Source organism: Hippichthys cyanospilos, chromosome 1 (assembly GCF_059441005.1).
Source record: "Hippichthys cyanospilos isolate Australia breed blue-spotted pipefish chromosome 1, RoL_Hcya_1.0, whole genome shotgun sequence".
Classification (NCBI taxonomy): Eukaryota; Metazoa; Chordata; class Actinopteri; order Syngnathiformes; family Syngnathidae; genus Hippichthys; species Hippichthys cyanospilos.
This window is the reverse complement of record NC_142369.1, coordinates 5,052,465-5,065,758: the sequence shown is the minus strand read 5'-3', so window position 1 is coordinate 5,065,758 and position 13,294 is coordinate 5,052,465. Positions and strand designations below refer to the sequence as shown.

At 41.6% G+C, this 13,294-nt stretch overlaps 1 protein-coding gene across 1 annotated transcript; it reads right to left on the bottom strand.

Annotated features, from left to right (window-relative positions):
• Positions 1 to 183: 183 nt before the first annotated feature.
• Positions 184 to 12,014, bottom strand: casq1b (calsequestrin 1b). The gene is made up of 11 exons (XM_088416518.1): positions 11,636 to 12,014; positions 3,968 to 4,061; positions 2,512 to 2,612; positions 2,148 to 2,259; positions 1,997 to 2,070; positions 1,491 to 1,621; positions 1,367 to 1,412; positions 1,235 to 1,289; positions 1,054 to 1,154; positions 893 to 967; positions 184 to 812 (listed from the first exon to the last, which is right to left on the bottom strand). The coding sequence occupies exons 1-11, from the start codon at positions 11,864 to 11,866 to the stop codon at positions 546 to 548; spliced, it is 1,287 nt and encodes a 428-aa protein (XP_088272644.1). The 5' UTR covers positions 11,867 to 12,014; the 3' UTR covers positions 184 to 545.
• Between the last annotated feature and the right edge of the window lie 1,280 nt (positions 12,015 to 13,294).

The window sequence follows — 13,294 nt, the reverse complement described above, 5'->3', positions numbered from 1 at the left end:
CAGGTGTAATGAAAATGAAGGCGATCTACCCAGAAGCTCTTATCGCCAAAAAGGACCATAAGCAAAGCAAATGTTTTGCCCGTTGTGTGCTGTGCAGTATATATCGAAAGAAATACAAGCAGAACTTTGTGTTTTAGTTTTTAGGGTTTTTTTTTTTTTTTTGTTATTTGGGATTACAGAACAGAAACAGCTTCGGCACTTTATGAATTTAATTTGTGCCAGTTCTTCAAGGATAGTTTTAAGACTCTTCAGCATGTTTTCTTTCTTTTCATTTGTAATTTTCCTCATTATTCTTGGCGCATTTTTTCATTAGATACAAAACGCCGGCGCAGTCAGCTTTTCAAGCAAACCCGTGCTTTCGTTCAGTGGTGGGCCAAGTGCTGTGGGCCAAGTGCTCTGTGTACGCAGGAAGTGGAAAAATCCTCTGCGCTGATACAACCGGACTGAAAGGGGGTCGGCAAGTTTTAATCCATGGTTCTCATCGGGATTTTGGTCACAAATTATTTCCCTTGTGACCACTGGACTGAAAGATGTTTGGGATGTTTCTATTCGTCATCGTCGTCGTCGTCACCATCGTCGTCGTCGTCGTCGTCATCGTCGTCATCATCGTCATCATCGTCGTCATCATCGTCGTCATCATCGTCGTCATCATCGTCGTCGTCGTCGTCATCGTCCTCGTCCTCGTCGTCATCATCCTCGTCGTCATCGTCCGGGTCAATCTTTCCTGAGAGAACGTCCTCGATCCAGCGCTCCAGCTCGTCCGCTGTGGGCATTTCATCGTGGTCGTCCATTTCCATCCACACGCTGTCGGCCTGCCCAAACAAGAAGACCGGCATTAATAAATGAGCTTCACCCGCCAAAGCCGTGCACGGGAACAGCAAAGACTGCTTACGTCCTCCACGTCCACCACGCCGATTTTGGGGGAGGACAGGTCGATGCGGAAGGTCTTCTCCCAGTACGGAACCAGCTGAGACAAATTGCCCGGTCACAGACATTAGACCCGAGGTCCTCAAACAACTTAGGAGCGCCACGCTGATAAGGACTTGCGCCTACCAGGGGGAAGTTGTCGGGGTCGATCCAGATGATGCTCAGGTTGGGATTGTCGGTGTTCTCGCGTGCCACCTCCTTCAGGATCTCCAGGAACTCAAAGCCGTCTGGAGGAGGAGTCCAAAATCAAGAAAAGGAGTCACGTCGGAACGGCGGATCCAGTAGAGCGGACGCATCGGACTTCCACCTGGATCGTCTTCCTCGGCGAAGGCCACAATATGCTCGCCGTCAATGTCATCCTCCTGGTGTGGGACGGACCAACAAGAGATGGAGTCAATGCTCAGTGGGCCGCTCCGTGTCTACTTAGATACGTCCTTACCCAGATCTCGTACATGCTGTGAGGTTCCAGTTTCCTCAAAGTGGGCCTGAAAACGAAGACGGCACGGCAGAGTAACTCACTTGTTCGCAGGAAGCGTTTGGGTTCTCAAGGTTTGAACGTGGACCTGTCGTGCTGCTCGATGTACTCCACCAGCTCGGCCTCTGTGTAGGGCTTCCCGGGAATGGTGACCGACTCCTCCATGAAGGGCTCGTAAAAATCAACCTCGTTCATCTTCAGCTTCAGTTTTTTGGCGATCTGAAGGCACACAGACAATTTATGTCTCTTTCCTTTTTTTGCATTAGTGATGGCCAAATGAAGCTTTATCAGGAACTTGTGATGTTTTTTAACTCGAGATGAACCTCTTGGTTCTTTGTTTACAGAACGAAACCAACACAATGCATGAGCTCACAACAAATCGACCTCTACCAACCCGGCGAACCCTTGGGAATCGATCGAACCCGAGTTAGGACCTACTGATCCTAAGACGGGTTTGATCGAACCCTTGGCCCGTTCGGACCTACTGATGTACGCAAAAATAAAATATCACAAGTGCTGTGTGGAGCTTCATATTCGACTGAACAAATGAGACACAGAGTCCCGACGCTGATGAGAAGACGGCAGGCCGCACACCTTGGGATCGAAGGTGGCAAAGAATTTGATGAAAGGGTGAAACTCCTCGGCGGCGTCGTCATACTCGATGAAATCTGCAAAAGACGTCAGGCTGAAAGGACGGTGCCGGTCGGCCCGAGCGTTCCTTTGCGCGCCTGCGCCGTCCACCTACGGGCGGATTTCTCGCTCTTGAAGTAGCCCACCAGCTTGATGACCTCGTCCATGTTGTGGAAGCCCTTCAGTTCCCGCTCATTGTCGATGATCTCCACGGGTTCTTCCATCACCTGAGTCGTCCCACAAAAACCATTACGGTTAGGTCCAGAAGGATGTTTGGCCGAAAGTACTTCCGCTTTTGTGTCACGTGACCGAACTTTAGCTACCAACAATAAAAAGGAAACTGCTTCCCTGAGGAGTTATTTTCTGCCGATCTGGCCGTTCTGTGGCCAAATTACAGCTGACGGAAAGCCCACCTTGGGTTAGTGAGGACTTCCACTCTTTCAGCATTCGGTGAAGTCAGCTGCTTCTTGCTCACTTACGTCATATAGGAACTCCACCAGGGTGTCGGCGGCCAGCTCGCCGTCGTACTCGATGATCTCGTTGTTGGCGAAGATGTAGACGCTCTCCACCTCATCCAGGCCTGGCGAGAGGATCGTTTGAGGTAGACGCAAGAAAAAATAACGCCTATATTCGGGATTCTGCGCTAGCGTCCGCCAGAAGTAGAAAGAAGTACAGTGGTACTTCTACTTATGAAATTACTTCATTTCCAAAGTCATTTTGTAACCTGAATCTTTCATAAGTAGAGACACTTTTTACATGTAAAATGCCTATCCATTCCAAGCCCCCCCACAATGCTCCTCAAGCCTTTAAATTAATATTATTCATTTCTAAAAATACATTAAAAACTGTGAAAATACATATTAGAATTACATTAGTGCATAATCATCAAAATACTGTATAATGACAAGTGAAAAATATGCTCCTAAACCCTTTAAATGAATCAAATTCACTTTCGCAGTTAACAATATGAATCCCGTTCACTTGTTTGCCTTGAGATGGTGCTAGTGTGTTTCTGTTGACAGACATCTTTTTAGGACGTTTCATTTGTACGTTTCCAGTGATTCAGGAATCATTTACTTATATATATATATATATATATATATATATATATATATATATATATATATATATATATATATATATATATATATATATATATATATATATAATTTTGAGCATGTAAGTTGAATTTGGTTTAGTTTGGGGTCATGCGAAGTGCTTCCTGTGTATGTATTTGCTAACAGTTTGTAAGTGCTAACAGTTAAAATTATTGGTGGGAAGTGTGGATGAAACGAGTAAAGATGAAAAGTGGAAGACTTCAGTAAACGTTAGTGCGAAAAAACTATTGTCTGGTTTTTGGGCAAGCTGGCAAAAGAATGACAAACTGTAACAGATATGGCCAACATGACAAGTTGTGATAACGTATTATATTCCAGTCATGACGGCGCGTGCGCTTGGTGTCTCGTATCTCATATGATATGCTAACAATGCGGCCTTTTCGTTTCTTGAATTTTCTCTCGTTACTCGAGACGATGTTTTTCCGGCGAGGCCTTTCGTAAGCTGAATTTTTCTTAACAAGAGGCAATTGCTACAGCACTTGTACCACTGTACAGTGGTACCTCAACTTACGAACGCATCCTATTATAAAAAGAAAATCAGGTTACGACACGAAACGAAATATTGTCGCTAGTTACGAAAGAAAATTCAGGATACGAAAGCCACATTGACAATCTATTTGTTAGAGTTTGTTATGCATTTGTATCATTTATTAGTATGACATTGAAAGAGCAGACATAAAATTGGCATTAGTTATCGCATTACGAACCTTAAATGATGATTACGAAATGATTTCCGGAACGTATTAATTTCAGATGTAGAGGTATTAGCGGACAAACAATCGGCGTTCCTTCGGTGCAAAAATAGAGAGAAGCCTACCGAGCTTTTTGGCCACTGCACTGTCTTTCTTCTCATCGACAAGTCCAAATCCAATGTCTTCATCTTCAAGATCATCCAGAACCTGGGCTGCCAGCTGTAGAAAAAAAGAAAGAAATAAAAGAGCAGTTTGTTTTAGTTTCATCAGGGAAACGGGTACTCCTACAAGACACGTGATTGGCTTCCGGAGTGACTGTCGACCAATGAGGGCAGGAGTTGTAATCTATTCCTGCCCCAACTATAGCTTTTTGTTTGTTTGTTTTCCATGATGCACCGAGGGCGCAATAGGGGTCAGTAGCAAGGGATCACTGTATACTGTATGTATATATGTGAGTATAAATTATGGACTTTAAGCCGTTTCTATTTTCTCATACGCTGAATCCTGCGGCTTATAGTCCAGTGAGACTTAGCTACGTCTGTTTTACTCGCCATCAGAGGGCACTCCTCACCTGTAAACACAAACAGGTGTGTTACTGTTGTGTTGGTGCAGTATTCTAATGATGTAGTGATTTTTTTTTAACAAAGTAAATCAATGAAGCGTGGTTGCAAAAGGGTGCACATCTTCGATCTTGTTCAAAAACATGTTCGAGAAGGACTCCAGAGGGCATTCCTCACCAGTAAAAACAAACAGGCATGTTACTGTTGTGTTGGTGAAATATTCTAACAATCGGAGTATAAAAATTTGTTTGTGCTGCTTCATATTACCCCACATGTCAAGTGTGGCAGTCATAAAGCGTTAACCTGTACAATTGATAGGAGGGGTTTTTTGTTTGTTTGTTTTTTTCCAAGACAAGTCAATTAAGCTTGTGTTTGCACAAGTGTGCACACCTTCTCAAACTGAAAATGTGGCTGTTTTTGATTGGTTCATTTTATACGGTTATAATCCCGCACACCTTATCGGTGTCTTTTTTACTCGCCACCAGGGGGCACTCCTCACCAGTAAACACAAACAGGTGTGTTACTTCTACTGTTGTGTTGGCGCAGTATTCTAATGATCTAGTGATTTATTTATTTTTTTAACAAACTAAGCCAATGAAACGTGGTTGCACAAGGGTGCACGCCTTCGATCCTGTTCAAAAACATATTCAGGAAGGACTCCAGAGAGCACTCCTCACCAGTAAAAACAAACAGATGTGTTACTGTTGTGTTGGTGCAATATTCTAACAATCTGAGTATGAACATTTGTTTGTGCTCCTTCATATTACCCCACATGTCAAGTGTGGCAGTCATAAAATGTTAACCTATACAATTGATTTGAGTTTTTTTTTGTTGTTTTTTTCCAAGACGAGTCAATAAAACTGAAGATGTGGCTGGTTTTGGTTGGTTCAATTTATACGGTTATAGTCCCGCGCAGCTTATCTGTGTCTTTTTTATTCGCCACCAGGGGGCACTCCTCACCAGTAAACACAAACAGGTGTTTTACTATTGTGTTGATGCACTATTCTAACAAACCAAGCGTGGAAATATGTTGGTGCTGCTCGTAAAAAAAAGAAAATACCAATAAAATGAAAACAAAAATAGATGACACAATAAAATGTAAAGAAAAAAAGGGCCATGTCCCCAACTTTCTGCTTAAATATCTTCTTTTCAATCCGTGGCTGACAGTCCACTTCAGAGAAAAAAGGATTTTCTGTTTTTGCTGGCCGCATTCCAATCTTCCCTCCCCTCTTTGACAGCCCTTCTTTTGTCATCTTCCTGGCTCGCTTCCGGTCCGCCTCAAGACCTTAAAAGCAAAAGCTTTGGACTGCTGCCTTGCACTTTCTAAATCGGAGCGAAACCAGAGCCAACAATTGACAGCCGCCGCTCGCCCCCCCCCCCCCCCCAGCCCACATGAGAAAGGGAGGTCTCGGCCTCGACTTGAGGCGCTGCGACAGGTGCTTGGCTACCTGCAGCTTACTGTACATTTGCTTTTTGCTCTCTCATCCATTCAATTTGATTTATTCAGCTTATAAACACATAGGAAGAAGTACGAGAACTCATCGAGTTCTCGCTTTGTTATTACTTCATATTTCGACTAATTTATCATCACCAGTTTGTCATAGGAGATTTCTTATCTGAGGAATGTCAACAATACCCCTTCGATTACATTAAGATACCACTTGGATCAATAATAAAAGTTTAATAGAGTATCATTGTGATTCAATTGACTCCGGGGGTAATTTAAAGCCAACTGAGGCTTTTTGATGTGTGATTTCAAAAAATGAAAAAGAAAACACCAGGAGGCTAAAATATTGCGTGGGTTGTCAAAACATGTCGACTTTCAAGATGCTGTCCTGCCGTCCCTCCGAATTGCGTGCAAAAGGGAGGTTTGGGCTACAAATTTAGCCCACGTCCAGCTCATTTACTGCCATTCAAAATCGGAAATATTGTCCATTTTGGACAGATTGAAAACCCCGTGTTTTATCATGCATTTGCCCCTGATTTTTGCAGTTTTCGAATTTTTACAGTTTCTGTACATTAATGGGGTCTCCCCCCCTCCAAAAAAATATAATAATAAAGAATAATAAAAACCCTTTATACATGTATGGACAGGGCCGATGCCACCAAACATTTTGAGGGGTTGAAAGTATATTTCTATTTTACGATGTTATGAGCCTTTCAAAGTCAGCCTAGTCAGGCTACTAAAAAGAATCTTCGGACACCCTGGGGATGAATATGAAACTGAAATTTTTTAATCAATTTGCAACCAAAAACAGTATTTTTTTTTCTTTTTTTTTTTTTTTTTTTTACAGAACCTCACCATATTTATTGCAAAATTGGAGCATATATAGCTTATCGAAATGTCAGATAGGGTGTTTTTAAAGAAATGATTGCATAAAATACATTCATAGCTGAAACACAGAGGTAAGAATTGAACAATTCACAGGGAGATGAAGATGATTCTTTTTTGGCTCTCAAAAATGAAAACTGGTGGTTTATGCACTGTATAAGGCGCATCGGCTTATACGGCGCAATATCATCTTATTTTTAACGAGTTTAGCAAGCGAAGTGCCCACCCCCTCGACTGCAGCATATTTCCAAGGCGCAGAGTATTTAGAGGAGAGGTGAGCTATTTAAGGCCATGAAGAAGGCCTGTTGGTAGCAAGAAAAAGCATTCCTCACGCAAGTGGGCCAGGCCAAGACACACCTGACACGCTGGCGTCCCTCACGTCTCAGACTGACAAATTCACTTGGTCCAAATGGCTCGAATTTCATATTTAACCCTTGTGCACATTCTATACATATTGCATTTTTTCCCTCTTCCTTTGTAAATGCTTTTAAAGGCGTAATAATTAAAGTTATTTATGAATATTTTCCTTCAACCACTCATATTGCTCAGTGGCATCACTTTTATCCATACGGTTGTATTGCACGGTCTGCGTTTGTGGCCTGTGGAGTGACGATGACACTTTAACTGGTCTCTACCGCCACCTACTGTCTTGAGGTGAAACACAAGTCAACAAAGAATTTGCTGTTTGCTGACATAGTTGAAGAGCCGCTCAACGGAATGTTGCAAAAATCGCAGGAAAATCAATGTCATAAATCCTATATAAATTAATGGCAAAAATTTTAATTATAATGGCCTTAAATGGTCCAAAATTTATTATTTTTGTACAAAAAAATCTCGTACATCCCAGCTGAAATCACAAAGAAAAGTCAGAATCGTTGCATTTTGAAGTTTTAAGTGTTAATCATTTTCGGGAAATTTAAGCTCCCTGGTGTCTTTTTCCCCTATTGATTCTTTTATGAAATCATGAAAGAAAAATTCAAAGAAATTTCCATAATTTCGAACAAAATGCCACAAGGGTTAAGAGCGTGCTACCACATAGCACATGAGGTCCGACTGCCAGTCCGCGGCCCGGTACCGGTCCGTGGACCAACTGGCAATGGGCCGCGTGGGCCGTTCTTGAAATAATGACGTTTTGGAACTGATTTACTTTATCCTGTAACAGTTCATTCATTTGTGCTTTGTTTGACTTGATCGTATTTTTTGGCGCCGCCTCTGGCCACTGTTGATATTGCATTTTGTAGTGAGGAAGGACAGTGTGACTTAGGACCATAGTACATATAATACATAGTACATACAAATAGTACAAGCACAACGTCACTGTTATCCTTTAAACATTAACATGAAAAATAATCAAACTTGTCAAGTTTTTCATTTATTAAAAACAATTCAGCTCATTATCATACTTAACAAAATCATCTCGGGGGCAGCATTAAACCCAATTGAAACCCCTGGCTTCTTTAACCTGTATAAATACTGTAAAAATAGCTAACAGTGGTTTATTTATTTATTTATTTATTTATTTATTTATTATACATGACTTTTTCCTTGTGCCAGTTTAAAAACAAGGATACAGTTTTAGGTAAACTTATACAATTTGTATAGATACTAATCTTATTTATGGTCGGCGTGGTAAGTAGGGAAGGGGGCACAAAATGTTTTCTCTTTCCTGGGGGGTGGGGGGGGCAAGCAAAATCTAATTGAGAAGCAAAATTTTAACGCTTAATTCTTTTGTGCTTTGTTTGGCTTGATCGTTGTTTTTTGGCACCGCCTCTGGCCGCTGTTGATATTACGTTCCGTAGTGAGGAAGGACGGTGACACACATGTTGTTGTCTCGTTGGGAATTGTGTCTCACGAGTGTCTGTAAGTTTTACTTTGTAAGAATGTCTTCGTCTCCGATAATATGGCAACAATCAGTTTGTTGATCCATCAATTTGTGACTGTGGATAACATGCTAGCAAGAGTATCTGCATCTTATATAGTGCTCTCTTGTATGCAATTAGCTTGTTTTAGCTCATTTCGTTTGTATTTCCTTTTGCTATATGTTAGCATATGCAAAGGTTTTGCATTCATAAGTACTCATTTGAATCAAATTAACATTTTGTATTGAAATGAATAGCATTTGTAATTAAGTCATATGATTAACCAAAATTTGTGTGGATTTTTGTCCATTTTGAGGCCTCAAAAGTATTATGGAGACTCAAGCAAGCCGAGGGCTCTTGTCGTTAATGTGTACTCATATTTTATGTGCACTTTATATTTGCCGTATTGGATGCCATATTGAAAGTCGACGTGTTTTGACAATCTGTGCAATATTTTATTTCGATTCTATTGTCTGTGGAAAATTTACTATGCCACAATCAGCGCTGTTGTTGGGCTCACGTCTGAGAATTTTGTCTGAACTTTGCATTTGTGGCGCTGTGTATGCAAATGCGGTTAATGTCACGCCAAACAAAGTCGGTCCATCTGCGATTGAAGGCGAACTGAACGCCAAACAGAAGCTCGTCAGGCTTCAATCTTAAGGATAATGTATGCGCAGTAATAGTCGTGCTCAAATGTCGCTTTTATGGTCCATTTGTGGCCATTTGGGACAATTTATTGGAAAAGCGTCATTTTGGGACCTCTGCTGGCAGGAACAAGCACTGCAGTTGATTTGAAAAAATAAACATTTTCTTTGAATTGCAAAAGTAGATTCTTAGCACAAAGTAAAGATGAATTGACAACAAAAAATTTTTTTATATTTTTTATTGTTGACTTATCGTTGTTGTTTTGTGGCAGTTAATCTCTTAAAACATCAATGCGACAGACCAATTTATAATTTATTTAAATGAATTTCAAACAATATATGGATTGGGAGTCCCATCAGTCCAATTTCATCAAATAACGGCGTCATTTTGGGAAGCTTCTGTAAAAACTAGCGATCTCTGCTGGCAGAAACAAGCACTGAAGTTGATTTGGAAAAAGCCTTCGTTATGAATTGAAAAAGTGGAATCCTGTCACGAAATAAAGATGAATTAACTACGAATACTGCAGGGAAAAAATGCCCGCGTGAAATGATCTGCTAATCATGCGGAATTTGGTTTGGTTTCCATAGCAACAGTCTGACTTTGCTCCCAGCACGCGGATTAAAAAAAAAAGGTGAAATGTCACTCGATGCAGATGCTAGGTTCCCACAGCATCAGGTCTTTTTTTTTTCCAGATAAGTATGCGGAATCTTCACAGCACAAGCAGAGAACGGGAGATTTTTTTACAGTATTTTATGGTTTTGTTTCCAATGTCACACGTGAAACATAACTCCCAGTTCTCTTTTGATCTTTTAGATTTGTGCCTTGTTTGACTTAGTCTTTTGTTTTTAGCGCCGACTCTGGCCGTTGTTGGTAGTGCAATTTTTGGTGGGGGAACGACGGTGTTGGAACAGTTGCTGTCTGTCTGTGAGTTGTGTTTTCTTCGTTGGAATGTTGTCATTTATGCTAATATGCTCAAAATGAGTCTTTTGTCTGTCCAACTTGTGACTGTCAATAAGCTACCTAATGTTAGTTTTTCTGTATCGTGCCTTGTATGTGGTTATCTCGTTAGCGTTTTCTTTTGTGCTTGGTATTTCCTTTTGGTAAATGTTAGCAGGTGCGAATGTTTCACATTGATAATCATACTCGTTTGCATCCAGTTAACGTTTGATAATGAAAGGAAGATCATTTGCAATTCAGGTGTATGATTGATTTAATCTGCGTGATCTGTGTACATTTAGTAAGATATATAAGTTACATATGGTTATGTTTGCTGTATTTTCTTTACAGTTTTAAAATATAAATGAGCGAGAGCTGCACTACTGACACAACTAAGTTAAAAATAAGAGTTTGCTATGTTTATTTCCTAAACCAGTAGAGCTGAAAAGTAACAAATATACTTGTCAAAGTGAATCTGTTGCTGAATATACGGCACTTATGTTTGGCTGACATGATTTTTTTGTTCAATGTCCGCAAAAATTTGCAACGGGGGTCCTTGGAAAATTTGCTTCCTAAAAGGGGTCCCCTACTCCAAAAAGTTTGAGAACCCCCTGGGTTAGAGAACACGGGAAGGTATTCCATTTGACTCGTTTTTTAAATGCGGTCCTTTGGCGTATACACGCAAACATATCATTGGTGGAACACAAAAACAACTAAGTGCGTATTAACGTTACACTAGCGAGGCGTTCATTGACCGCTCACTGTGTGGCAAACCTGAAACACACTTAATGCCCAACAAATATATAACTTAAGGATATGAATACAAGAAAATATGAAGACTTTTGCAAAAGATATTTTTGGTTAGCTCTAGTTTTGACATTGCTGCCAAAGTTGGTGCGTCTCAGACAAGCTAGCATAGAAAATGCCAGAATTTGACCCCAAAATGAAGGGTGCATCTCTTACACGTCATGTATCTTATATTTGGGGAATATATGGATATGAACACAAGAAAAGATGAAGGTTTTTCCATAAGATTATTTTGTTTTCCTATAATTTTGAGATTGTTACCAAAATGTTGGTGTGTTTTATTCACGCTAACATAGAAAGACCAGAATTTGACCCCAAAAATTGAGGTTGCATCTCATACAAAGGTGTTTTGTATAGTTGGGAATTTTTTCTTTTATTTTTTAAAAACGTTTTATGGAATTGTAAAAAAAATTGACCCCAAAAATTGAGGTTGCATCTCATACAAAGGTGTGTTATATAGTTGGGAATTTTTTATTTTATTTTTTAAAAACGTTTTATTGAATTGTAAAAAAATTGCAGGAGCTGTTTGGTCTGTTTAGCCTGTTTGGCTATTTGGTCCTGATTATTCAGTGCGAAGTGATTTTTTTTTTAAGCTGTAGCGATCGCAGGCCGGACTCGATCCCGATCCCGATCCCGATCCCGTTGCCGACCCACCTCCAGAGCCAGCTCCTCGATCTGCAACTGCTTGATGGCGCCGCGGTCCCCGTGCACGTTCTTGTGGTAGTAGATGACCATCACATCGTACTTCTTCATGACGGACTTGTAGTTCTTGGCGCCGAGGTCGTGAACGCGGTCCTTGCCGTCGTACTCGGGGATCCGCAGGCCGTTTTCGCAGGACGCCCCCGAGAAGAGGAGGACCCCCAATATGGCCCAGGCCCACTTCATGGCTCTCGTCCTCTCCTCCGCTCTCAACCTTGACTTAATGGTCCCGAAAACCAAATCCTGCTTCCTGTCCCGGCTGGCGAGAGAAGAGCGGGACCCACGGCGAGCGCCTTCCTTTAAGAAGCGGGTCCACGTGGATTTGCTGATGACGCGGGGCTGCCAAAAATGTCACAATTAGAAGGGTGGGGGGTGGAAGGGGGGGGTTGTACTGCCACCTGTTGGAAGTCTCGTTGGGGGAAGAGCACCGTCCCGGCCCATGAAAGAAGACCCCGAGGCCCGACGTGCCATTCCCATATTAAGTTGGAACCAGCTACCACAGTCAGTCCGCTAAAAATAAAACTTCGGCGGGACAACGCCGAGGACGAGACGTCGTCCGTGCGGAGTCCGCTTGGAGGAAATCGCGACCCAGCCAAAACGCTCCAGCAATTCGCCAACCTCCTAAAAACCTTCATGAGCGCCAACTGGGTCCGAGCCCGCCTTAAATCGCAAGCTCACGTCACATCTGAGTCTCGCTCCAATTTAGGCTCACAACACCAAGCAAAGAAAAAAAAAAAAAAAGGAAAAAGTTCGCAGCGTGCAGGCGAAACATTTGGACTCCACCGAGGGCGATGATGACGAAGCTTGTTGATGACATCATCATGAGAAAATGGCTGCACACGCAACCATTGCACCAGGGATTAGCTTAGCACCAGGGAAGCCACACCATCCTCCCTCACTATATATATATATATATATATATATATATATATATATATATATATATATACATACGTATGTGTGTGTAGTGTGTTTGTGTGTCATCACAAAAACTATAAACAAATAAAAAAGATTGTCCAACTAATCCTATTTTTAATCTCACAGAGTTGACCCTTGACCTATGACCCTATCAGCTGCCCTTTGAGCCAAAGCGTTTGACAAGTGTCTACAAATCCCCTTGTGATGAGCACGATGCATTTCAGTAAAATGTTCTGCTCTAGTCATCTGACCGTATAGTTTGGAGTGATTTTTTTTAAGAGGGTGGGAAGGTCCACTCGGATGAGAAGATTCCAATCAGCTACGCTGTAGAGCCCATGCTCCAATCTTGCAGTCGGCAGTGAGGTAAACAGCGCCTTCTTCTGGATTTCCAGCCACACTTGCGGCACCGCCTGAGACTTGTTGCCACAGCAACAGAGCTCCAAAGGATGTTGATACGGTGCGTGCTGAGGGACGTGGTGGAACGTGATAGATAGATGGATGGATGGATGGATAGATGGATAGATAGATAGATAGATCTATCTATCTAACAGCCTGTTAATACTCGGTCTTGATGGATGGATGGATAGATAGATAGATAGATAGATAGATAGCCCTATCTATCTATCTATCTATCTATCTATCTATCTATCTATCTATCTAACAGCCTGTTAACACTCGATCTTGGTATATGGATGG